Source organism: Microtus pennsylvanicus, chromosome 18, assembly GCF_037038515.1.
Source record: "Microtus pennsylvanicus isolate mMicPen1 chromosome 18, mMicPen1.hap1, whole genome shotgun sequence".
NCBI lineage: Eukaryota > Metazoa > Chordata > Mammalia > Rodentia > Cricetidae > Microtus > Microtus pennsylvanicus.
In genome coordinates, this window is record NC_134596.1 from 2980097 (window position 1) to 3006080 (window position 25984).

At 54.8% G+C, this 25984-nt stretch overlaps 1 protein-coding gene across 1 annotated transcript; it reads right to left on the reverse strand.

The window, feature by feature from the left end:
* Nucleotides 1-1963: 1963 nt before the first annotated feature.
* On the reverse strand, nucleotides 1964-25561 carry Prr12 (proline rich 12). The gene is made up of 14 exons (XM_075952788.1): nucleotides 24990-25561; nucleotides 23456-23568; nucleotides 22448-22609; nucleotides 19062-22363; nucleotides 17912-18578; nucleotides 15531-15973; nucleotides 7876-7992; nucleotides 7605-7738; nucleotides 7004-7497; nucleotides 5010-5135; nucleotides 4755-4852; nucleotides 3085-3231; nucleotides 2908-3003; nucleotides 1964-2785 (listed from the first exon to the last, which is right to left on the reverse strand). The coding sequence occupies exons 1-14, from the start codon at nucleotides 25073-25075 to the stop codon at nucleotides 2639-2641; spliced, it is 6132 nt and encodes a 2043-aa protein (XP_075808903.1). The 5' UTR covers nucleotides 25076-25561; the 3' UTR covers nucleotides 1964-2638.
* Between the last annotated feature and the right edge of the window lie 423 nt (nucleotides 25562-25984).

The window sequence follows — 25984 nt, forward strand, 5'->3', positions numbered from 1 at the left end:
CACGCCTTAGCATGTTCACTCCCAGCCCAAGGAGGGAAGCCTTTTGAGAACCTGTAGCTGGCTGCAGCCTCCTCATCCTCTAGGTCAAGGTTCCCAAGTCCCAGCAAACATTCCTCAAAATTCTTTCCCACCATGCATCAGGGTGGAGCTCTTGGCCTGGACACCATGGTTCTTGGAAGGCCAGGATGCACACCGGGACGGTGCCAGGGTGACAGGTTACTGCTTGCCCCCAGAAGCAGCACAAGACTGTGCATGACAACTGTCAGGCCATTTTTGGAAGGCTCCAAGCCACTGCCTTTATAAAGTTTCTAGGAGTTAAAGGCTGTCACAGCCTTGCTGGCACCTCTCTAGGCACAGGTCTGTGCCTGTGGCGGGGTTTCTGCCCCCTTCCAGGCTCTGGCAGTATCTTGTTTTGTTATTGAGAAAAGGCCCCCACTGAAGCTAGGGTTGCCTTCGCTCTACCTTCCTCCCTCAGGATCCCCACACACCAGGCTTGTCTCCTATTTTTGGATGTATGTGCATATATTGATCGGCCTGCTTCAACTAGAAACAGCTGAGTTTTAACCAAAAGGCAACAACAGTCCTCCTACTCTGGCAGGGCAGTCAGGTCAAACTTTTGTTCTAGAACTCAGAGCTGGGATAATAGTTCTGACTCTGGGGAATCTCCAGCTTCTGTTTGCAGGGCCAATTCATAACCTAGAGCAACCACTGCCTATTGGCCTGCAAGCCACAGCCCATGGGCACTGAAGGTCCACTCCCAGCCCTCGCTAGAAAGCCATCTCTAGGGCTAACATTCTCATTCCAGTGCGCCCCTACACCCCAGTGCAGAGCCAGGGGAACTCAGTCCCTTCTCCACACTAGGTTAGTACTCTACCACTGAACCAAGCCCAGCCCCTCACTAGAAGATTTCAGGCAGCTGCTCTACCTGCCTTTTCAGGCAAGTCTTGAGTTCCCTCCTGAGGCCACAAGTGAGGGCCAGCATGCCCAGCGTCGATTTAACTTGACCCCTGCATGCTCTTGGAGGGCCGTGGGGACACTTTAACAGCAAATGTGTCCACAGCATGGACCCTGACATTCACCTGTTCTCCCAGTCCATGCTCCACACCAGCCTAGGCTGTCCCAAGTGCTTCTACTAGGTCACTTATCCCCAGAAACTGATGGTTGTGGAGGGGGCCCTCAATTCTGTAATAAAAATGGCTACCAGGCCGGGCGGTGGTGGCGCACGCCTTTAATCCCAGCACTCAGGAGGCAGAGGCAGGCGGATCTCTGTGAGTTCGAGAACAGCCTGGTCTACAAGAGCTAGTTCCAGGACAGGCTCCAAAACCACAGAGAAACCCTGTCTCGAAAAACAAAACAAAACAAAAAAAAAAAAAAAAAAAAAAAATTTGCTACCCAGCTCCTGACACCTGCTCTCCCTGGATCAGCCTGCATAGTTCATTTAAAATCCTGATGCATCTAAAAAGTGGAACTTGACCAGGTGGGGCAGCACATGTCGGGTAGAAGCAGGATTAGAAATTTAATGTCAGTCACAGCTACTTGGTGAGCTCGGGCTACCGGAGACCAGCAGAGTGGCGTTCAACTGTCTTCTATAGACGTTACCCAGTATGGGCTCTTCAAGAGCGGCTACGTTCTTAACTCCTGAGCTGCCTCTGCAGCCCCAAGGCTCTCCAGGGCATCTACCACGGCAAGGGCAGATGACTTGCGTAGCCACGGAGGTCCATGGAGATTACACACAGTAAGAACTGAGGCCTCCAGCCCACCGCCTTCCATGGGGGATCCTGCAGCCACAACACCCTAGAAACCCCACATCCTTGATTTTGACAAACCGTAACAAAATTCATGCTTGTAGGAGATCATCACATTTCAGGGCCACGCACACACTAACCCTAGGCTGTCTGGTAACCCTTGCTCGCAATGCCCAGGCCCGCCGCGCCGCCACAGACAGAGCACTCCAGCCAGCTGGTAAAGTGTTGCTGTTGGGTCTCGTTTGGCTGGTTCTGTGCACACAGTGTATACAAGAGGAGCTGTACAGCGCCCAAGAGCAAGAGGTCCGGGAGAGGAGGGGACAGGGCAGAGAGGAGCAGGGCTGGGGCAGAGAGACAGATGCTGTAGAAAAGGAACAGGAGGGGCAGGGTGAGGGGAGCCTTCTCACCCTCCCTCTCCACCCCTCCCCCACCCTAGGTATGTACAATAAATAAGATTAAAAATAATTAACAAGATGTTCGGCCCCTCCCACCCAACACCACACACCCCTGGGGAGCAGCCTTTAGCCAAGATGTTGGCTTGGAGGGGGAAGCTTGAGAGGGGAGGGGGCCCCCAGTTCTCTCAAGTTGCCCCACCTCCCTCAACCATACATAGAATTTTCCTATACATTATGTACACAGTGGAGGGGCAGGAGCGATGGCTGTGTTGGGAGGGCTGGGCCAGGGCAAGTGTTACTAAATAGACATTTATACATATATATAAATAATTTCTCTGTACACGAATGGGGGAGGGTGTAAGAGGGACAGAGGGGAGGGCTGTGTGGATACAGCCCGGCTGAGGACGACCCCTTCCCTCCTGGCTGGCAGCTCCGGAGGACAGTTCTGTCCAGTTCTCGGTCATGGAGGAGGAACCCTCCTCGCCAGGCAGGGTGCAGTCACCCGCAGCGGCTGTGGGCCTGTGCTTGGGCCAGCAGGTCACTGAAGGAGTCAAAGAGCTGCTCAAGCCATGGCTGGTTCCGCATACACTGCTGGACTACCTCCTCTTGGCCCAGGTCCTCCGCGCCACCCTCGATGGCCAGGGTCTGTGGGAGACGGAGGTGAAGCTACGCGGGACGTAACGACTAGGGAAGGGTGGGGCAGGATGCCGGTGAGTGGGCCCAGGACCCACAGAGGGAGGAGGGCTGGGGTTGGGCTGGGGGCTCACCTGGTCTCGGCAGCGCAGGAAGGTGTGGTACTTGTAGTGGTGCAGGGAGTGATAGAGGGTGTAGTACCCCGACTTCTCCAACTCCACCTTAAACTCCTGCAGACAGATGAGCAGACGCTCAGATCCTCAGCCCAGCGCCACCCCGCCCAGGGTTACCCTTCCTGGGTCAGCTCCTACCTGGGCCCGCACGACATTTCTCTTGAGCTTGCTGAGCGTCTTGCGGTTATAGGGCTCCCCGGCAGGCCGCAGCCGCACAGCCCCCTCCTCGGGGGAGCCTTCTCCAGTCTGCTCCACCTGCAAATGCGGGAACGTGTGCAGAGCATCCTGTGGGAAAGCCGGAGGGTCAGTGATCACCTCCCTGGACCACCACCACCCAACTCCAGTGCTCACATTCTGGATCTTGAGGGGCCTCACTGTACCCCAACACAGTTTTTTTAAAAAATATTTACTTTTGTATTATGTATACAATATTCTCTCTGTATGCCTGCAGGCCAGAAGAGGGCACCAGACCTCATTACAGATGGTTGTAAGCCACCATGTGGTTGCTGGGAATTGAACTCAGGACCTTTGGAAGAGCAGGTAATGCTCTTAACCTCTGAGCCATCTCTCCAGCCCCCCGCCCCCGAACACAGTTTTAGGAGACCTGGAGGCATACCTGTCTCCTGAGCCTGGCTGCCCTGTCCCTATGACTCTAGCACAGCCTCAAATCTCACAAGGACCACATTTCTATCCCCCCCACCTGTGCTCTATGGCACGGGGAGACAGCCCTGTTCCTGCAGACAACCCTGGCTCGGTTCCTAGCACCCACATGGGATGGCTCACAACTGCAAATACGGAGGCTCTGAAGCCAGCTTCTGGTCTCCACTCATACACAGAAAATAAACCTATCTAAAACTGTGCACTCAAATTCACCGGCCCAGCCCAGCCTATCCTGGAACTGTGCAAACCAGAACATCTGACTACCACCAAATCCCAGAGTTCTTGCTCTCCCTTTTTTGTGGCTATTGCTTTTAAAGATGGGATCTCACTGTGTAGCTCTGGTTGTCCTTGAACCTATAGAGCTTCATCTGCCTCTCCCTTCCAAGTGGAACTGCGGGAATGTGGCATCACCTTGAAACATGGCCTCATTAAGTCACCCAAGATGGCTTTGAGTTTTTGTCCTATCTCAGCCTACCAGGTAGCTGGGATGACAGATGTGAGCAGGTAGATCCTGAATTCAAGGCCAGCCTGGTCAAGGTTACCTAGTAAGACCCTGTCTCAAACCAAACCAAAAAAAACCCCAAAACAAAAGAATGTATTAACCAGAATCCTAAGAATCAGACTAAAATTTTTACCCTACCTTTTCCAAGTCAGACTAACAAGATGCCAGGCATCTATCTCAAGACAACCTGATATTCTACCCCTGAATTCTCAGTGACAATCTAAAAGTCACCCCAAATAATCCAAACAGGACTACCCTCTTCCAGAACCCCTACTAGCCTCCCATGTTACAACCTCAACAGTGTCAGGCCCGCACCACCAGGTCAGTTCTGGGGATAGAACCGAGGGCCTGAAGCACACTGCCAGCTGATACCAGAACTAGATCCTCAGCACTCTGCCTCAAGATTCTCAAGGTGGCCCTGGGATGTGCAGCCAGATGAAGTGTCATCTGCTCTATGAACATCCTCTGGGCCTGCTGGGGAGCCAGAGACCTCACCAGCTTAGCGTTCATCTCCCAACCAAGCCCAGGACAGCTGGCCCTTGCAGTGACCCTCCCTCCAGGGAAGGTACTCAAGGAACCACACCCCAAACCCCAATCTCCACACCAGATTTGGCCCCACGCAAGCCCCAACCAAGCCCCCAAGCACCTGCAGCGCCGGGCTCAGTGACAGCCGCTTCAGGACCTTTTTCTTGTGCTCATTGAGGAGGCCGTCAATCTTCCGCATGGGTGGAAGGTAGAGCTCATCTGTAAGAGGAGGGGTGTGAGAAGACCGCAGCTCCAAATCCCCTACGCCCCAAGACTCCTGAGGTCACAATCAGTGTCCTCCACAGGCCCCGGCTTTCCTCGCCAACGACCACGTGCCCAGTGCTAAACTCCATCCCTCCTCCCTGGTCCGGCTCACCATGCGTATCCTCCAGGGCCTGGATCATGTCTGGGTCCAGGGCTGTGCTCACGAGCATTTCCACATAGCTTCGGTACATCTCTCGCATGGCCCGTGTCTTCAGCAACCGTCCTGGAACTGCCCGTTCTGGGAACGATGGGACAAAGACTTATTATCCCTAGGCTACTGTGCAACAGACACTACTTCAGTGGCAGGGACCCACGGTGAAAGGGCACAGCAGGAGGCTCCTGCTAAGGATGGGATGACATATACGACATCGCAAGCACACGGAGTAATGACAACAACCATTTGGGGCAGAACACTGGGCCTAATCCACTGTGACTCCACAGAAAGCGGCTGAACAGGCAGAATGCTTGCCTAGCAGATACACAACCCTGGGTTCCATCAGAAACTGGGCATGATGATCAAAAATTCAAGGGTCACCCTCAAGTACACAGCAAGTTGTTCCAAGGCAGTCTGGGTTACATAAGACCATCTCAAAATAATTAATAATAATAGTAATAATAATAAAGAGAAGACGGAGCAAAGAAAAGGAGGAGGAAAAAAGAGAAGGATGAAAAAGCCACGAGGAAGAGTTACACTGACCCACTGCCACGCTGACCCACGACTCTGATGAAGAGCCACGCTGACACACTGCTCTGATGAGGGAAAGAACCACGCTGACACACTGCTCTGATGAAGAACCACGCTGACCCACTGCTCTCACACTGACCCACTGCTCTGATGAAGAACCACGCTGACCCACTGCTCTGATGAGGGAAAGAACCACGCTGACCCACTGCTCTGATGAGGGAAAGAACCACGCTGACACACTGCTCACAAGGGAAAGAACCACGCTGACCCACTGCTCTGATGAGGGAAAGAACCACGCTGACACACTGCTCACAAGGGAAAGAACCACGCTGACACACTGCTCTGATGAGGGAAAGAACCACGCTGACCCACTGCTCTGATGAAGAACCACGCTGACCCACTGCTCTGATGAGGGAAAGAACCACGCTGACCCACTACTCTGATGAAGGAAAGAACCACGCTGACCCACTGCTCTGATGAGGGAAAGAACCACGCTGACCCACTGCTCTGATGAGGGAAAGAACCACATTGGCCCACTGCTTTCAAAGTCAAACACAGACTTAAGTTTAAAATATTATACTGGAGCCAGGCAGCAGTGGCGCACACCCTTAATCTCAGCACTCAGGAGGCAGAGGCAGGTGGATTTCGGTGAGTTCGAGGCCAGCTTGGCCTACAAAGCAAGTTCCAGAACAGCTAGGGGCTGTTACACAAAGAAACCCTGTCTTGAAATATGAAGGGGGAGGGGAGAAGAAAAACTGGGGCTGGAAAGACGGCTCAGCGGTTAAGAGCACCAACTGCTCTTGAGAGGACCCAGCACCCAAATGGCAGCTCTAGGGGACCCAAAACCTGCTGCCTCCATGGCACCAGGCACATGCATGGTGTGTGCACTGTGATGGTGTGTGCTTTGGGTTTAATAAAAAGCTAAATGGCAGGATTGGGGCAAGACACCAGGGTAGGCAGCCAGAGCGGAACGAGTCTGACACACAAATGGGATAGAGGTAAAAGTCACGTGGTAGACAGCCCATAGATTAAAAGCCATGGGTTAAGTTATAAGAGCTAGTTAAAAATAAGCCTAAACTAGGCCAGGCGGTAGTGGCGCAAGCCTTTAATCCCAGCACTCAGGAGGCAGAGGCAGACGGATCTCTGTGAGTTCGAGACCAGCCTGGTCTACAGAGCTAGTTCCAGAACAGGCTCCAAAAACACTGTCACTCAGAGCTCCTCTGAACATTAAGCAATTACGTCCTGAGGTCAGCAGACACTGTTACGTAGGAAAGTGTGATTGTTAACTGTTAGCTTCTTCCACTAATGGGGAGTTCCCTTTGTCCCCATTTTGTTGAGGCTATCAGCAGCCCTCCTCAGGCTGGCACTCACCCTGTCCCCTCCCTAGGTGACGCCCTCTGCCTGTGGCTGCTGGAACTTACCGTCCTCGCTGGGAGCACCAGGGGAGGACTCCGAGTCTGATGAGCTCCCCCCAGGCCCGCCGCTTGCTGAGGCATTACCCACTGCCTCTTTCAGCCACTTCTTTCTCTTCTTCGGAGGTGGCTCAGCCTTCACCTTCGTAGGCCTGGTTTTGGGCAGCCGGGAGGTGGTAGACTGTCCTGCGGCCAGGCTCCGGTCAGTCCTCATCTGCCGCCCACTGGCGGCCCGTTCACTCCGTAAGGGCCGATCACTACCACGGGTTACCCTCTCCTTTTCCTTCTCCTTCTCCTTTTCCTTCTCCTTCTCCACAGGTCGGGGTGGGGATGGCTTCTCTGAGGCAGGGGTCTCGAGTACGGCAGGCTCAGGTGTCAGTTCTGGAGGCTTCTCCGATGTTGCCTTCTCAGGGGTCTCAGGCTTAGCAGGTGTGACTGGGGCTTTTGATGGAGGTGCAGAGCTGCCCCCCACAGGGGTAGGGGCCTTGCTCTGACCAGACCGTCTGGAAAAAGAGAGGTGACTGCCATCAGCAGGTCCAAGATTCTGACTCCCATCCCGGGGAACCTGAGATACACCCTTCCCTCTCAGAGACCCTGCCACGGTCAGTACCTGACTGGCAATGGGGGCCGGTGCCAGGGTTTCCGAGCGCACACCCTCACGTAATCCTTCTTGTTGACATTCTCCAAGAACTTCACATAGAGGCGCTGGTATCGGTTTTTCGCATCCCCAAAATAACCCAAATACTGTGGAGGGACCAAAGCCTGTGAGAGCCGGCACACTTCACCCAACCTACCCCCAGAAACGGAGTTCCCACCCTGCCCTGGGCCATGCCAGAGAGGGATCCCAGTACTGAGCACTCTATCCCAACCCAAAGGCTTACGTTACTGGTGGCACAAAACTGCCTCTGGCCATCCTTGATCTCTGGAGTGAACTTCTGCAGAAGGGCCTTCTGGACACGCCAGATAGGTGGAGGCTCACGGCCAGTCTGTAGTGCCAGCTGAGGAGGAGAACAGGGAGGCCTACAAGGTTACCCTCCACAGAGCAAAACACAAAGCTGGAGAGGTACAGTAGCTCACACCTCTCATCCCAGCACTCAAGAAACTGAAGCAGGAGCATTGCCACAAGTGTAAGTGGCCTAGGCTATACTGCAAGGCTGTCACAAAAACAACAGAAACAAACAAAAACAAAAATAAAAAACCTAAGACCCATCTACGAGCAGCACTGCCCTCATGATGGTCTCATGAGGCCCTCAGCCCCAGATGAGCCTGATTCTATCCGTGCTCTCCTACTCCTGCCATCGTCCTAGGTCCTCCCCAGTATCTCGGACGGCAGGCTGCACAATCTGGGCCAGCCAACTTGAGTAGGTTTCTTCTGCGTAACCCAGTGTTTTACCTGTTACTTAAGTAAGGTAAGCTCTGAACACCCACCCACCATCAGTGATACACGAACACTCGCTAGACCCAGGGTCGCAGCAGCAGAGACTCAGAGCCCTAGACATCTCCAACACCAGCATCCCTGCCTCCCCGGGCACGTGACTTTAGCCAAGACCCTCTCTGTGCCTCCTCTTCAGCAGACTGTTAGAACACCTTCTTTGCACTCATGTGACTGATCTGAGAGTCATAGAAAATTGAGTGTGTGTAAGCAAAGTGTACCAGTCCAAAAACAGACACCACTATCTAGCACGCAGGCCTCAATATTGGAGCTGGTACCCAGAGCAGACATCATTAATAGACCCCAGATCACACTACCTCTGAATGCAAAGCTGAAAGGGAAACAAGGCTAATCAATAATTTGTGATAATATAAAGAGAAAACCTATGGGACTAGGTTAAGAAGCAAGAGTTGGGGCTGGAGAGACGGCTCGCTGGTTAAAAGAGCATAATGGTCTTCTAGATGACTTAGGTCCAGTCCCTAGCACATTAGATGGGTCACGGATGCCTGCAGCTCTAGCCTCTGAGGGCCCACCCACATAGAACACACACTTACAAAGACTACACAGAAATAAAAACAAAATAAATCTTTAAAGAGGCAGAGACAATTCAACCTGGCCCCTTCTTGTAGGGGTATAGCCTGAAGGTACCATCCAGAACCAGGAAGAAGCCTTTGCCAGAAACCAAATCTGCCACAGGCTGACCTTGAACTCCCAGCCTCCAGACCTGTGAGCAAGACATTTTTTTCTTGCTATCCAGGTTACTGCAATTTAGTACAGCAGTCTGAGGTGACATTAACAACGACAAAGCCTTCTACGAGCCATTCAAAACACAGGCAATGGGCTAGAGAGATGACTCAGCAGGTAAAAGCATTGCCTGCTCTTCCAAAGGTCCTGAGTTCAATTCCCAGCAACCACATGGTGGCCCACAACCATCTGAAATGAGATCTGATGCTCTCTTTTAGCCTGCAGGCAGACACACAGACAGAATATTGTATACATAATAAATAAGTAAATAAATAAATAAATCCACAGGCAGCTGAAGCAGGAGGACTGAGGGATCACTATTTCAAGAAGCAAAGAGTTCAGGGGATACAGTTGAGTGGCAGACCCCCTGCCTAGAATCCCCTGTGAGGCGCCGGGGTGCGGCTCAACCACAGGGCATTTTCCTAACACATTTTCTCCCAGGGTCCCATCCTTACACCTGGGAAACAACAAGAACACTACAAGGAGTCAAGCTTTGCCAGAACATATAGTTAGGGATTAGGGACGAGAGTCATCAACCTGGCAGATGAAGGGCAACAGGGACAGAAGAGAGGTTCTCCCTCTTGACCTCTGACGTCCTCCATTCATTCCCAGGGTTGTCAGGGTCCCACACCTGGCACATGACCTTCACACATGACAGGGACCACAGAGGAGGTAAGGACAGGCGCAGAACACTCAGGCGTGGTACTGCATGCCTGTGATTCCAGCACTGTGGGAGTCTTGACTGCTTTGAGGTTGGGGCCAGCCTGGGTTAGACACACAAAAGTGCTCCTGACAGAGGTGAAGTCTAAATGGGTGCTTGGAGAAAGCATATGAGGGAGCAAGCCAGCCATGGATCAAGTATGTCCTGGATGACACAAGAAAGCACAGATGGGGCTGGAGAGATGGCTCAGAGGATCCGGGTTCAATTCCCAGCACCCTCATGGTGGAAATTAGTTTCTACCCTCATGGGGGTGGAAAGGAGGAGTTATCTAACCACTTGCTGAATAGAGAGCACACAGCGGTCCTGGATAAAGTGGTACACACACAGAGACACAACAGGGATGCAGGGATGACATCACAGGCTAGGGTAGAGGCCCCCAAAGATGAGTCTATTGCAGACGACCTTCTGCTCAGCTCCAAAACATCCCCTGGGCTCCAAACAGACTTTCAGCCTGACAGGGAGACAAGGCCTGTGTCCTCTCTCATCCCAAACCTTGCCCTATAGGAATCAGACCTCTCAAAGTCTGCAGTTCATGTCACAGACTTTCTGAGCCTGTGACTTTTCTTGCCCAGCCAGTGTGAACACAAAACTCACTGTTCTGGTTCTGAAGAGACCTCCAGGAGGTCCTGTTGGGACTCCTCAACAGGCACCAACCCTCTCCACATCTGCCCCTCTGCTTTTCCCAGCTGGGCGTTTGGTCTTCCTCCAAAACATCCTTCCTAATCTTCACTATTGCATGTGTCTGTGGGTATGTGCACTTAAGTGCAGTACCAATGGAGGCCAGAAGAGGGCAAAGCATCCTGGGGCTAGAATTAGCCATAATCTTAAGGAATACAGTGTGGGTGTGGGGAACTCAGGTCCTCTCCAAGAGCAGTAAGCACTCTTCACAGCTAAACCATCTCTCCAGTCCCCTACTTTCATCCTTCGGGAAGGAACCCGGATTTCACGCCCTTTCACCCTCCCGATCTATCTTTAAGGCCTGTCCATCCAGGCTCTCTTCACTAACCACGCCCAGTGACTGGAGGAAGCTGCCCAGCTCATGGACCCCACACTGAGGAAGTCAGCTCACTGGGCAGGACTAGCACTGGTTCCCATCTTGGTACTGACTAGGACCAATCAGATCATCTCCCAAGAATGTGACCTATGACCTGTGACAAGCTAAGCCGCCATTGCTGCTGTAAGCAGGAGGAATGTAGCAGGTGAGCTGCCCACACCCACACAAGCTATGTGACAAGAAAGGTCAGCTGGATCCAGTGGCCTGGAACTCTCTACGTAGACAGGTCAGCCTCCAACTCGTGGTAATCCTGCCTGCCGGACTCCCAAAAGCAGGGATTCTAGGAGGGGCCACCATGCCTGGATAGACAAGAAAATTTCTTGTGTGCCAGAGTTCAAGGCCCCTCAGAGCAACAGAGCAAAACCATACAACAAAACCAAACCAAACTAGGCCCGAACAACAGGAAGGCAGTCATGGACAGGGGCAAGGAACACACGGCTCTCAGGGCTCTTTGGACTCACTCCTAGCCACCTCCTTTATCTCCCTGCAGACCAAGAGCCCCACCAGCAAAAGCTATGTCTTCAAGATCCACCTGCCTCTGCCTTCCCAGTGCTGGGGTTAAAGGCGTGCGCCACCATCGTCTGGATCCCCTGAATGTTTTCTTTTCTTTTCTTTTCTTTTTTTTTTTTGGTTTTTCGAGACAGGGTTTCTCTGTGGCTTTGGAGCCTGTCCTGGAACTAGCTCTGTAGACCAGGCTGGTCTCGAACTCACAAGAGATCCGCCTACCTCTCTGCCTCCCGAGTGCTGGGGTTAAAGGCGTGCGCCACCACCGCCCGGCCCCTGAATGTTTTCTATTTGTGGGAACGAGACAGTGTAAAATCTTACACATAGGCTTGCAATGGACCTCAGCAGTAGAGGCCCTGCTCTTCAGTGAAGGTCGCGAAAACGGAACTCAAGCCATCAAAGTCTGGGACAGGTGCCTTTACCTAAAGAATCATCTCACTGGACCTGATTTTTAAATTAATAAATATCAGTTCATTTGTGTATATACACATTCATACCCCGTGGTGTAACTATGGAGTTGGAGGAAAACTCGTGGGAATCTGCTTCCTCCTTCTGCCTTGGGAGACCGAGGGATCGAACGCAGGGTCTACCTGTCTCTACCTGCAGAACTACAAGTAAATACCATCTGAGAGCTTGTGGGATGGAGCTCAGTAAGGGACTTACCAACTGAGCCGTTTCCCTAGCTTTCGCTTCATTTGATACATCCTGTAGACCAGGTTGGTGAAGATGACCTCGACTTTTGACCTTACTGGCTCCATTTCCCAAGCGCTGGGATTACAGGTCCACATTATTGTGTCTATGTCTGCTGCAGACTGCAGGTTCACACCATGGCTATATCTGCTGCGGACTGCAGGTTCACACCATGGCTATGTCTGCTGCAGACTGCAGGTTCACACCATGGCTATGTCTGCTGCAGACTGCAGGTTCACACCATGGCTATGTGTACTATGGACTGCAGGTTCACACCATGGCTATGTCTGTTGCAGACTGCAGGTTCACACCATGGCTATGTCTGCTGCGGACTGCAGGTTCACACCATGGCTATGTGTACTATGGACTGCAGGTCCACACCATGGCTATGTCTGCTGCAGACTGCAGGTTCACACCATGGCTATGTCTGCTGAAGACTGCAGGTTCACACCATGGCTATGTGTACTATGGACTGCAGGTTCACACCATGGCTATGTCTGTTGCAGACTGCAGGTTCACACCATGGCTAGGTCTGCTGCAGACTGCAGGTTCACACCATGGCTAGGTCTGCTGCAGACTGCAGGTTCACACCATGGCTAGGTCTGCTGCAGACTGCAGGTTCACACCATGGCTAGGTCTGCTGCAGACTGCAGGTTCACACCATGGCTAGGTCTGCTGCAGACTGTAGGTTCACACCATGGCTATGTCTCCTGCAGACTGCAAGTTCACAACATGGCTATGTGGACTGCAGGGTCACACCATTGTGTCTGGCTATGTCTGCTGCTTTCCGAGGCTGGTCTGAGAGTCATAAGCTCAACTGAGGACGTTCCTGGCTCAGCCTCAAAACACTGCCCAGACCACCAAAATGGAAAAAAGCCAGAAAAGTGAATGATAGTAAAGCCCGAAATACATTCTCTGTATTTTACCAAGCCTTGGAGTAAAAGCCTGCCCAAGATCACAGCAACAGATCCAGTGTTTCTAGCACCTTCTGTGCGTGGGCTGCTGAGACCAGGTCAAGCCAGGTCACATGAGCACTATCAACACACAACCAGGAGGAGGAGCCCATGACATCAGCGCTGACTGAGCTGAGGCTCTGGACAACAGGACAGCCTAGTGCCCAGGCAGGAGGGGAACAATGGAGTCTAGCAAACCTGGTGCAGAAGTCTGACCAGCAACACGAGGGCTCGGTGCCCGCCACTGCTCACACTCGAGAAGTATTTTAAGCACCTGAGTCCTTGCCTGGCCCCTGGCCCTGTCCCACACCAGCTGGGTACTATCAGATGAACAGCCCTGGCCCCTGGCCCAGCCCTGTTCAGTGGATGGCCCCTTCCCAAGGCACACTGGCTTTCCTGGTCTGTAATATGGGGCTGGCAAAGACACTGCCTGGAGCCCTGTTCACCAGGATCAGAAAACACACAGCACAAGAACCGTGGAAAGCTGCGGTCTGCCCAGATTACCCACAAGTGAGGCTCGGCTCAGGCCAGCCTAGGGAAATCCATGAGACCTTGCCTGCAGCAAGTGCCCTTATCAAGTGATCCATCACTCCAGCCCTAACTCCCCATGCTCAAAAAAATTAATATTGTTGGCTCCACTTCACACTTTTGTGATTCTTCATGACAGTTTCTGTCCTCGTCATGAATTCAACCCAGCACCCACGTGAACGGCAGGAAGAATCAGCTGATGGTCAGTGCAATACAACGTGGACAGCGGCAATAGGCAATCCCACCAGAACACGCAGAGCAGCCTCCCTCTGACAACAGCAGAGAGGCGGCCCAGATGAGCACCAGCTCTGCCTCGTGGGAGCAGCTGACGTGCACTACCACACCCGGAACCAAACAAATGCTTGACCAACACATTCCCATTGAGTCACACCCTCAGCTCCTCACCCGGGGATTCTGGGCAAGCATTCTATTCCTGGGCCAGGCCTTCAGGATCCTTCACTCCTCATCCAGACAGGTACGCCTATGAACCAAACATCCTAAAAGCCACCCAACCTCTCTGGGAGCAACCTAGGCAAGAAGTTGGCTAATACTATTGGCTATATCCAGTTTCACGCTGCCACTGGTTATGAAAAACACCCACAGATGGTATGTTGCTGATAAATTTTTATTTACAAAACTCGAAGCCGCAGCACTCGGGAGGCAGAGGCAGGCGGATCTCTGTGAGTTCGAGACCAGCCTGGTCTACAAGAGCTAGTTCCAGGACAGGCTCCAAAACCACAGAGAAACCCTGTCTCGAAAAACCACAAAAAAAAAAAAAAAAAAAACTCGAAGCCGGGCATGGTGGCACATGCAGAGGCAGGTGGATCTCTGAGTTGTCTGAGGTCAGCCTGGCAGAGCTCCAAGGAGAGACCCTGTCTCTGGGACAAGTACAGCACCACTGAACTATACTCCCGGCTTTGCATCCATCCCCTCACTCGATTTTTCAGGCTGGCCTTCAATCTGTGTGTGGCACAGGAAGGTCTTGGACTTAGGGTCCTCTTACAGCTCCCACAGAACCTGAGACAGCAGGCTGACACCAGCAAGTCCAGTTCCACACCAAGAATTTAAAACTCAACCAGGCAGTGGTGGCACACACCTTTAATTCCAGCACTTGGGAGGCAGAGGCAGGAGGAACTTGGGAGTTCTAGGCCAGCCTGGTCAACTGAGTGAGTTTCAGATAGCCAGAGGTACACAGGAAAACCTTATCTTAAAAAAAAAATTAAAGTCAGCCTGACAGACAGCATCCCTAAGCAAAGAGCTGTTACACCACCTGCAAGATACACGTAACTGCATTTGGTTGATGTCAAATATGTAAATGAAAAAGAATATACTCTGGTAGGCTCCCCTGATAGGAAATCCCCAGGAAATGGAATTACCAAGTGATAATTTTGAGTCCTATATTCCACAACACTGGCCTGCCAGGCAAGATGTGCCTACTACTGTAGTAGTGGCATGAAGGTTATAGGGGCAACCAGCTGCTCTGATTGGATCTGATGCCTAGTCCATAGGAGGAAATTAACGTCTGGACCTATAAATCTGGTCAAGAGCCCATGGCTTGAAAAGTCATACGGCCCTGGGGAAGGCAGACACCACTGTCATTCTGTGAAATGGACACAGCCTTCTAAACATGTATAAATACCCAGTTTGGTGCAGCTCTCAGCCTTGGCCAGACAACCCTCCTTCTGCAGGGGCAGACGTTAATGCAGACACCCATTGGTCAAAGCCCTGAGAAGCCAGGCGCAGAGTCTATCACGGAAGACAGGGACAGAATGAATGAAAGCAGGTGTCCTAACCGATTCCTTTATCAGCCAAGTCAGTCAGACAGTGGACCCAGAAGCATCCCACCCAGCTGGCCGGTCACGCAGCAGCTGTTAAAGCAGGCTCCATTTGTAAACAATGCTGAGACTCACCTTGAGGGAAGGGATGTCCTCTGCACGGATGACAAACTCATCCCGCTCCCGGAAGATGCCCTCACCACCGCTCTCCCCGGCCTCCTCATCTGTCTCCCCACACACAGCTGCTGTCTCCTGCTTCTTAGCAAGGTGCAGAGGCCGGGCGTCTGGAGGTTCAGGGTCCTCTGGGGATGGGGCAGCAGGTTCCTCTGGAGGAGGAACTGGTGGGACGGCTGTGGGTGCTGGCTGCGGCGGCGGCGGCGGCGGTGGTGGTGGTGAGGGCAATGCTGGTGGAGGTGGCGGCTGTGGCGGAGGAGGCGAGCTAGCCACAGGGGTCACCAGTGGAGTAGGTGAGGGCAAGGCTGGAACTGGGGGTGGGGGTGGGGGTGGAGGTGGGGGAGGCTGAGGTGTTGGGGCAGGAGGCGGAGTGGGTGGGGGCTTCTCCTCGAGCAAAGGGGGCTCTGAGAGAGAGAGAGAGAGAGAGAGAGAGAGAGAGAGAGAGAGAGAGAGAGAGAGAGAGAGAGATCAGATATGTGGTCTGCTCTGGACTTCCCCTGTGTAGCCCAGGCTGACCTTCACCTCCTGATTTTCCTGCTTCAGTGTCAAAAGCTAGTTAGTTAGAATGAGCAATGGGCCACTATGCCCAGCTCTATTCACATACAAATCCTTGCGCTCGTAACTGCCACTTAGACCCCAGCATACCCAGTGTTTCAGGTGTCACTATGGGTGGCCAGCAAGGCAGCAGATGAGACACTCTCCACCAGTATATCAGGTACATGAAACTTGTAAGGCCCTTGCCGGTCTGAACCGTCTCTCCAAGCCTTCGGAGCCCTTGTCTAACTCCTAACTCCACATCCCAAAGTCTCCTAACTCTAAAGCTATCCCTTCTGTGTCTCCCAAGTCCTCACTCCCTCCCAGGACATTCACCACCCTTTGCAAACGCTCGCTCGTCCCACAACCTGCTATCGTAGATTTCCAATGCCACCCGCATCTGCAGAATTCCTGTGCGCTGGGCTGGAGAGATGGCTCAGTGGTTAAGAGCATTGCCTGCTCTTCCAAAGGTCCTGAGTTCAATTCCCAGCAACCACATGGTGGCTCACAACCATCTGTAATAAGGTCTGGTGCCCTCTTCTGGCCTTCGGCATACACACAGATAGACTATTGTATACATAATAAATAATAAATAAATATTAAAAAAAAAAGAATTCCTGTGCGCGTGCACACGCACAAGCATGAGCAGCTACCTACAGAGGTACAAGAGGTAGAGCTGGAATTACAGGCAATTGGACGTGGGTGCTGGGAACCAAACTCGGGTCCTCAAGAAGAGCAGTAAGTACTCTTAACTACTAAGCCATTTTTCCAGACCCCCAATTATTTTTTCAAAGTACTAAAGATAGAACCCAGGTTTTTCACTCATTAGGAAAACCCCATGAGTCCCTTCCCTGGGAGTCTACACAGGCGCTCGACCTCCCACGCCCCCAGCCTCTCAATGAGGATTCTAGGCAGGGGCTCTCCCATTGCACCTACACCCAGGATTTACTGTTGACTCCTCAGAGCACTTCTGAGGCTCACATTCCTGAGCAGTTCCCGAGCCTTCTCTGCTACCCCATTTCCCCGTCCCTATCACTTACACCCTACGCTGTCTACAGCATCCTCTAGGGTGCGGAACCAGGCCTCTAGGATTCATTGCAGCATTTCTGAGCTCGTAAGAAAAGATGCTCCAAAGCCGGGCGGTGGTGGCGCACGCCTTTAATCCCAGCACTCGGGAGGCAGAGGCAGGCAGATCTCTGTGAGTTCGAGACCAGCCTGGTCTACTAGAGCTAGTTCCAGGACAGGCTCCAAAACCAGAGAAACCCTGTCTCGAAAAACCAAAAAAAAAAAAAAAAAAAAGAAGATGCTCCAGGGGCTGGGGAGGCGGCTCAGCGATTAGGAGCACTGGCTGCTCTTCCAGAGGACCCGAGTTGAATACCCAGCACCCACACGGCAATTCAAGACTGTCTATAACCCCAGTTCCAGGGGAGCTGCCACCCTCACACCAATGCACATAAAATTAAATGAATTATTTTTAAAAAGGAAGAAAGAAAAGGTGGTGGCACACATCTTTAATCCCAGCACTCAGGAAGCAGAGGCAGGCAGATCTCTGGGTTCGAGGCCAGCCTGGTCTGTGGAGCAAGTTCCAGAACAGCCAAAGACAGAGAAACCGTGTCTCAACAAACCAAAGGAAAAAGAGAGAGAGAGAGAGATGCTTCTTCTCAGAAAGCATTTTTTCCCATCACTCAGGAAATCACCTTAGCCACATGTGTTTATCTACACAACAGACAACCTTAAATTAAGCCAGTGTGTAACCTCAATGTGTCTGCTGGTTCACACCATCCCCAGACCACCTTGTGAGAACTCACCGGGTGTGCCATTGCTGTTGGTGCTAGGCAGGCTTGGGAGAGGGGGTGGACCCGAGACCGTAGGTCCAGTGCCTAAGGGTGGCTCTTCAGGAGTAGAAGTGTCCTTAGGTCCCGTTAGTGGCGGGTCGTCCAGGGCAGAGATGGCCGAGGAAATGCTTTCCTGCAGGTCTCGGTTCTTGGCCACAGAATCTTCTTCATCAGAGGAGAAAGAAGGCAGTGTCTCCAGGTTGCGCTTGAGCTCTTCGTCCAGCCGCTTGCAGGGTGAAGGGCAGCCCAGCCCCAGCCCCTCAGTCTCTGCAGCCTCTAAGGCGCCCCCCAGGCCAAAAGGACCAGAGGGTGCAGGGTGTGGCACAGTGGGTGCAGTGGGTGGTGGGGGCTGCAGACCTCGGGTGGGCACAGAGGCTGGCACGCTCTTAGGGGGGCTTAGCGGAGGCGTCAGGCCAGCTTGGTAGAGTGGCGGGTGCCGCTTGCCTGACTTGAGAAAGTCAAGGAAGGAGGCCATAAAGCCTGACTTCATCTCCGGCTGCTTCTCTTCTACCTCCTTGATCTTAGCCTCAATTTTCTCCCGGGTCAGGTTGGAATCCAGGCTATTGTGGTCTACACCTGAGACGGCATCGTTGGAAGGCGCTCCCAGACCCTCACCAGCCTTGGGTACAGACAGCTTGATCTAGACATGGGGATAGCAAAGAATCAAGGTCCAGGGGCCCAAGCCACAGGCCTCCTCCCTCAGATCCAGGGATCCACCTTTTATCCTTCTGAGTCTGAGACCCTGGAGTTCCACATCCCACCTCACTCTAGCCCAAGTCCAAATCCTTCGACCAGGCTGTGAGCCCTGGATTTCAATCCATCTGACCTTACTTAAATGGCAGGAGGCCAGGCTAACAGTTCTTTCAGCACCCAGACCTTCCATCATATTCAGGCAAATGGGATCTGAATGCCCGACCCAGCCGTCCATGTACAAGAGTTTAGGACCCGGTCCTCTCATGAGCATCCCATTACAACACTCTATTTCCTGGGGACACCAGGATTCCATCTAGGTAACTGTCTAGTGCTTTTTAACGAGGTAACCCCAACTTCAACGCCTAGGGCACTCTGCCACCTTCAAGCTCAGACAGTCCAGCCCACCCCTCCGAGACCCAATCCCCCTCACCTTAAGTGGTTTCAGGGGCTCCAAACGAGTACTTCCCATTTCCTCAGCCTTCCTGCCTCTGCCCCTGCCCCGGCCCCGAGGTTTCTTGGCCCCATCAGTGGTTATGGAGGCTGAGGCTGGGCCTGCAATGGCAGGGCCCTCCAGTGGACGAATCCGGGGTCTTCCCCGGGGTCGGGGAGGACCGTCACGCTTTGCCTTGGTGGGCTTGCGGCCTCGGCGCCGAGGGCCATCAGGACCAGGGTTGGGTGGGCAAAAGTCTATATCCCCCAGTGGTGAGAGGGCTGGCCGGGACCGGCAGCTGGACACCAAATCGGGCAGGCGTCTTGGGTTCAGGCGGATGTCTGCGGGCACATCGGCTTTGTCCTCGTCTGCCTCAAATTCATACTCCTGGGCGTACAGTTTCTTGGGTGTCTGGAAGGGGGGGTCACGACGCCGTAGCAGGTGGAATGAAGATGTCTTCAGCAGCTTCTTTGGCTTAGTTGAGCAGAAGATGGGTGAGGTGAGGCCACCCTTGGGCTCGGAGACAGGTGGTGGTGGGGGCGGGGGCGGCGGTGGGGGCGCTGACTGGTGGGGCCCACTCTGGATCAGGCCCAGTGGTTCTGCATTGACAGTGGAGGGAAGCTCGGGGGGTTTATTGGGATCCAGACCCAGGCCTGGAGTCTCTGGTCCAGTCCCAGATGCTCGGCCTCCACAGTAGGGTCCATAGGGGTCATAAGCAGTGGGACCAGGGGGTGGACCAGCACCAGTCTTTGGGTCTCCATCATCTTCAGTCTGTCCAGCCTTACCGTAGTCGTCAGCTGCCCCTCCACCAAACATCTCCTCCATGGTGGGGAAAAAGCTCCGCTCCTCATCCTGAAGCAAGGAGTCAGGAAAGCAGATAGATGTGAGGGGGACAAACCGTGGCGCCTTGGTCCCTTGTGGGCTGGGGCTTCGGTAGGCGCCTGCGGGATCCTTGCCCTCTGAGTTCGGTGGTCCGACACCAGTGTCCCCAGGTCCCGGTGGCAATGGTTCCAGAGCCCCTAGCAATTCTTGCATGGCCCCCGGAGGTTCCAGGCTCTCCTCCGGCCTTAAGCGAGGACTTGGGGCTGTGGGCTCCAGGCCATGACTGCGAAGGTGAGCTTCAAGCTGCAGAGGCATAGGTGGTGGTGGTGGGGGTGGCGGTGGAGGTGGCTGGGGAGCCCCATCCCGGGAGGCTGGCTCAAGGAGGTGGACGCCAACTTTCGGTGCACTGGGTGAGGGGCTTGGGGCATGGCTGAGTACAGAAGGGAGCAGCTGGGGGGGAGGCGGAGGCAGCACCATTGGAAGGTCAGGACCTCCAGCCTCCAAGAGGAGGCCATGGGGTGTGGGCTGGTTTGGCTGGGCCGTGGGTGGTGGGGGAGGTGGGCTCTTCTGCAAGAAGGCTCCCAGCTCCTTGGCTCCTGCTCCATAGTGAACAACTGAGGTGGCTAGTCCCTCAGGGGTTTCACCGCCCCGCTCGGGCCCCTTTTTCTTCTCCTTCATCCTCCCCAGGCCCAGCTCCAGCGCAGCCGTGGCACCCTCGTCCAAGCTGGCACTGGTCCGGATAACACTTTGTAGGTGGTACCTCTGGGGATCTTCCTTGGCCAATTCATACGGCGTGCCCGGCGGTCCTCCAGCACCACCGCTGCCCCCGAGTCCCTTAGAGGCGTCAGCTGGCCCATCCTCGCCCACCAAGCCATCTGCCCCTGAGGTCCGAGGTGGACTGGGTGCCTGAAGGAGGTGCTGAATCAGAAATTCTTCATCTTCTGTGCGCTCGGCGGTAGCACCGCCTGGCCCAGCAAGCAGCTCAGAGCCATCTCCTTTTCCCTTGTAGCCACCTGCTCCAGCGGCATAGCTGCTGGCTCCAGGGGGGGCCAGAAACGGAGCTGAAGCTAAGACTGAACTTAAGTATTTGCCAGGGGCTCCTGGAGAGCCAACGCCGGGAGGGCGACCAGCAGCAGGCGGTGACTGGAGGGGTCGGATGATATGAGAAGGGCTGGCCTCTCCACCACCTCCCAGAGAACTGGGGCCCCAGCCACCTCCATGGCCAGAGAGAGCTGGTGAGTGGCCAGTACTATAGCTGAGAGAGGGACTGGCTGTGGGGAGCCCCTGTGAATGGGCAGCTGGCCCTGGGTAAGGCTCACCCTGTACTCCGTAGAGCTGGCCTTGGAGCTGGTCTGGAGAGTAACTCTGACAGGTAGCCAGACCAGGAGGTGGGGGACCGCTGGGGGGCTGCGGGGGCCCACCAGAATAGCTAGGGCCTTTACTTAAGTCCTGTGCTTGCCCCCCCCCAAACCCTTGCCCATAGGCCTGGGGTCCCAGAAGCCCTTGAGGCTGACCGGGAGAATATGCCTGGCCCCCAGCCCCTCCAGCTCCAGAGGCTTTTCCAGCAGCATAAGCAGCCGCTGGTCCGCCCAGGCTCTGACACTTGGGTGTAGCGGTAGAGCGAGGTGGTGGAGGCCTGGTGGCACCCCCTGTAGCTGGTCCATAACCCCCCTTACTTGTCTTGTAACCAGGGGACTGGATGATAGGGCGGTACCCACCACCACCCCCTGCCCCACCACCCCCAGCAGTCTCCGGGCCTGTGGCCCGGCCAGCTGCTCCAGCTGCGGCTCCACTGGGCCCACCCTTGCTAGGTTCTCCAGCACCTGGAGAAGGTTCCCCACCTCCCAGGGGGCTGCAAGCCAAGCTGGCCCGGTGGCCCATGGAGGGATAGCTGCCTCCGCAGCTCAGATAGTGCTGCAGGGAATGGGCTGGTGGTGGGGGTGGTGGGGGCTGGGCACTGGCTGGCCGCTGGTAGTGTTTGATGACCGTGTCCTGTCGGGGCAGGGCCCGCTCTGGTGGCGGACCTGGGGTGGCACCCGAGAAGTTGTAGAGCTGAGGGGAGGATGGCTCGGTAGCACTGGCAGCAGAAGAAGAAGCCAGCAAATTGAACTGAGTTGGGAGGTGGCGGGGAGGTGGAGGTGGATCTGGGGGACCAGGGCGGTAAGGAGGGGTCTGAGCAGGGCCAAGGCCAGCAGGCCCCAAGACACCACCCCCTGCCAGGCGCTCAAAACCCAATGAAGAGGGCACTGCGGGTGCCTGCGAGGGCTTCAGGTGGAGCACATCATGGGGAGACAGGAGCCCATTAGCAGGAGGACTGAAAGGTGGATCCTGGAGGCTGAGGGATGAGGGCACTGGGAAGGGGCGGCTGCCGAAGGAAGCTGGGTGCTGATAGGCAGACAGGGCAGAGGAAGATGGAAAGGTGCTGGAACCCGGGAGGGCACCAGAGATGAAGAGCTCCGTAGGGCCTGGTGTGTGCATGGCTAGAGATGAAGGAGAAGACCACAGGTCAGAGCGGACCACGAGACAGCCCTTCTCCAGCCCTCTGAGGACTAGCACTAGCTTACCTGTTTGCCAGGAAGGACTTCGGAACTGGGAGAGGAGAGAGGAGGCGGAGGGGCCAGGCTGAGGGCCCCGGGACTCCAGGGCCGAGATGAGGTTCATGACGGAGGCGTCAGGCCCTGCTGAGCCTGCGTGGTGGAGGCCAGTGTCAAAAAGTCCAGAGAGGCCTGGCAAGACACAAGAAGACAGGTCAGCCGGGCTGGGTGGAGACCGGAGGTCAGAGAGAAAGCCCTAAGCATGCTCAGTTCAGAGGAAGGTGGGAGAGAAGAGCAGACAAGCAAATGGACACAATGCGATGCAACGCAGTCCTGAGGCAGGAGGATCAGGCGTTCAAAGACCACCTGAGTAATTTACTGAGACCCCGGCTCAGAATTAAAGAAAGGGAGGGCCAGAGGGAAGGAAGGTGTTGCTAAGATTACATATGTAAGGCTCCAGGTTCGATTCCCAGCACCACAGAAACACCCACAAAAAGACAAGAGGCAGAAAACAGGGCAAGAGCCAACTAGGAGAACCAGGGACCAATCTGGACTGGTTTAAAAAAAAAAATCGAGAGGGAAGGGAACCAATAAGAGGTGTGGGCGGCATGGCCACAGTGGTGGTGGATGAGGTTACTCTAAGAAAAAAAAGGCGGGCCAAAGAATTGGAGCCAATAGAGAAAAAAAGCAACCAAGGAGTCAAAAGCCTCGGGCAAACTCACGGGAAAGAAAGGACTGGGATGGGCTAGAGAGAGGAGGAAAAGCCTGGAAGAGAAGGTGGGATTTGGGGGCCCCTGATGGATGGCAGCCAATAGGAGTGAAAGGGGCGGGCCCATAAAGGGATTGACGAATCCGGTGTGAAATAAAGCAGGGACCAGCAGCCTCAGAGGTAACCAATCAGAGAAGTGGTTTAAAAAAAAAAGAGAGAGAGGGCCAGGACCAAGGGCAAGGCCAATTAGCAGGGGCGGAACTTTTAGCAACCAATCAGGTGTCTTGGAGGGCGGGCCGGCCCCAGCCCTCCCGGATGGGGACCCGTACCTGCCGGGTGGTGGTTGGTGGCATAGCTTTGTAGTGGGTGGGGGGCCGCGTAGGCCTGGCGGTGCAAGATGTCGGTTTCTGGGTGCGAGGTCCGGGAGCTGCCGTAGACCAAGCTGAGAGCAAGGGAGAGATGTAAGAATCTCTTCTCAAGCTACCCTCTGAGAAGAGAGCTGGGGGAACCTCCCACTTGACTAGAGGTGTTACTCCAAGGAACCCTGAGATAACACAAGGGAATCCAGCTGCCCCATGCAGGAAGCACAAAAACGACCCTATTCTTTGGAACCCTTAAGAGTCCCACGTTTGCAAATACAGGCATACAGGGACAGAGGAAGGGGGGGGGGGTCTACAGTAGCCAGTGAAAGGCGTGGTCCTCCCCTGGCACCCTCCTCAGCCACAACAGAACCAAAGGTCCAACCCTGCAGGGACACATGGACACCCCAAGCCCCGCTGGAACAGCACAGACCCTGATCCAGGCACGCCAGAAGCAGGAGGTAGCTTGTGTTCCAAATGGCAAGGGGAGAAGGTGGAGAGGGGACAGGACCTAGGGAAAGTCCCAGGTACAAGTACTGACGTGAATTTGGTACATCCCTAGGGGCTGAGGCTCAAGTGCACAGGTTTAGGCAAAGCCAGGTGCATGAACAGACCGGAGCTCAATTCACAAATGGGAAAGAAAAGATCCTGAGTGTGAAGTCCCACTCAAAAAATTTGTACACCCTGGGCTAACCCAAGTGCTAAGGGGGAGGGGCTGAAGGGCAGGTGAACAGTGAGGACGCGCAACACAGATTAAACGGCAAGAGGCAGGTTCGAAGGTGAACATGCGGCTAGCCACGCGTGCAAAGGGACCACGCGAACACAAACGAGGAAAAGATCTGAGTCTACCCCAAATCCATGGCCCTGGACCGGAGGGCAAACAGTGTACCATCATCCAGGATTCTCAGGATTTGCGGGAGGTGGGGAGAAGGGGGCGTGTCCCTAATCCCAGGACCCCCCCAACACACAGAAACCTAGTTTAAGAAGGGGGCGGGGCTCCGTGCCCACTCTGCGCGCGGAATTTCTTGGAGGGGGGGAGGGCCCGAGTGGCCCAGCCTCGCTCAGCCCCGGAACAATAGGACCTGGAAGGGGGTGCGCGCCCCCCAGGTCTGCGAGCTAATTCTCCTTTCCTCCCACCTTTGCAGTTGCAGAGCCAGGGGCGCCCAGGAGGAGGGGTCAGCAAGCCGGGAATCCAAAAATGAGGGGCAAGTCCAGGCCTTGCATTGCCAATCCTTCCCATCTTCCCAAGGCCTTCCCGGTTCGAATTTGTTTTTGTGCCTTGCCTGCTTCGTTTCTCTTTTGCAAGCCGGAGCTGGCTTTGGCGGAGTTTGCAATTTGCAAACTGGGGCGGCGGCGTTGTTACAAACCCAAAGAAGGCCGCTCCCTTGCAAAAGCCGGAGGGGGAGTTGGCGATGCACGCGTCGCCGGGCGGGCCCCAGGCCCAGGCCCGACAAGAACCCCCCACCTCTTGGCCCGTTTCTCCAGGTCCCCCTCAGCTTCTTACCTAGCTTTCGCTGACCTCTCGTAACTCCATCCCGCCCCGGCGCCGAGTGGGTCCCCGAAGCCGGCGCTGGGGTAGTTCCTGTCCATGAATTGGCCGCGGTGGAAATTGGGGGGAGGGGGAGGGAGGGGGAAAGGAGGGGGCGCGCGCGCGCTCTCCTCCGCCGCCGCTCCCTCCGCTGCTTTTTTCCTCTCCCTCTTTTTTTTTTTTTCTTCGCGGCCACCGAAGGTCCGGGAAGGCCCCGGGCGGGGGAGGGAGGGGGCAGGGATGGAGGGGCGGGCAAAGGAGGGGTGCAGCCGCTGAGCCAAGGAGGGGGGGTTCCCCCTGGAGGAGGGAAAGGGGGGAGGAGGGACCCCGCTGTCTCCGCCTTTGCCCCGCCGCTTGCAAGAGAGAAGGGGGACGCGCACTCGGGAGGGGGCGTCCCGGACGGCCCCGGAGTAGGTGCAGGCGCTGGGTGCTCGCTCTTTCGCCGCCGCCGCCGCCGCCTCCTCCTCCTCTGCGCTCACGGTGCAGCCATCTTTGCACAAGGCGGCTGGGGGAGGGGGGAGGGGAAGGGGGGCGGGCGGCGGGGTGTCTGGCTGCGCTCCGCTTCCTCCCACAATCCCGTGCAAATGCAAAAAAAAAAGAGAGACGAGAGAGAGAGAGAGAGAGAGAGAGAGAGAGAGAGAGAGAGAGAGAGAGAGAGAGAGAGAGAGAGAGAGAGAAGCACTAGCGGAGCCTGGGGGGGGGAGAAAGGGAGAGAGAGAGAGAGAGAGAGGAACGAGAGAGAGCGAGCACTAGCGGAGCCTGGGGGTGTAGGGCACAGCGCCCGTACAGAAATCCAGCTCCACCGCGCTCAGATGCGCCCAGGAACAGGGTTCAGTTCGTTTGCATTTTTATTTTTCTCTAATTGTTTCAATTTTGAGTTGGGGGGTTTCTTTCTTTTAAGTCTCTTCCTTTTCAAAGGGTTTTTAGGTAGATAGACGCTCAGCTCAACTTCATTTCCCCGAGTGCAACAC

Bases quoted from the DNA above. Each gene is read 5' to 3' on its own strand.
- Prr12 (XM_075952788.1), bottom strand. From the start codon at position 25,075: ATGGACAGGAACTACCCCAGCGCCGGCTTCGGGGACCCACTCGGCGCC. The intron at 22,610-23,455 runs GTACGGGTCCCC...GTGTCTTGCCAG, and splicing joins CACCAACCACCACCCGGCAG to GCCTCTCTGGACTTTTTGAC. The intron at 3,232-4,754 runs GTGCTTGGGGGC...GCTTTCCCACAG, and splicing joins CACTGAGCCCGGCGCTGCAG to GATGCTCTGCACACGTTCCC.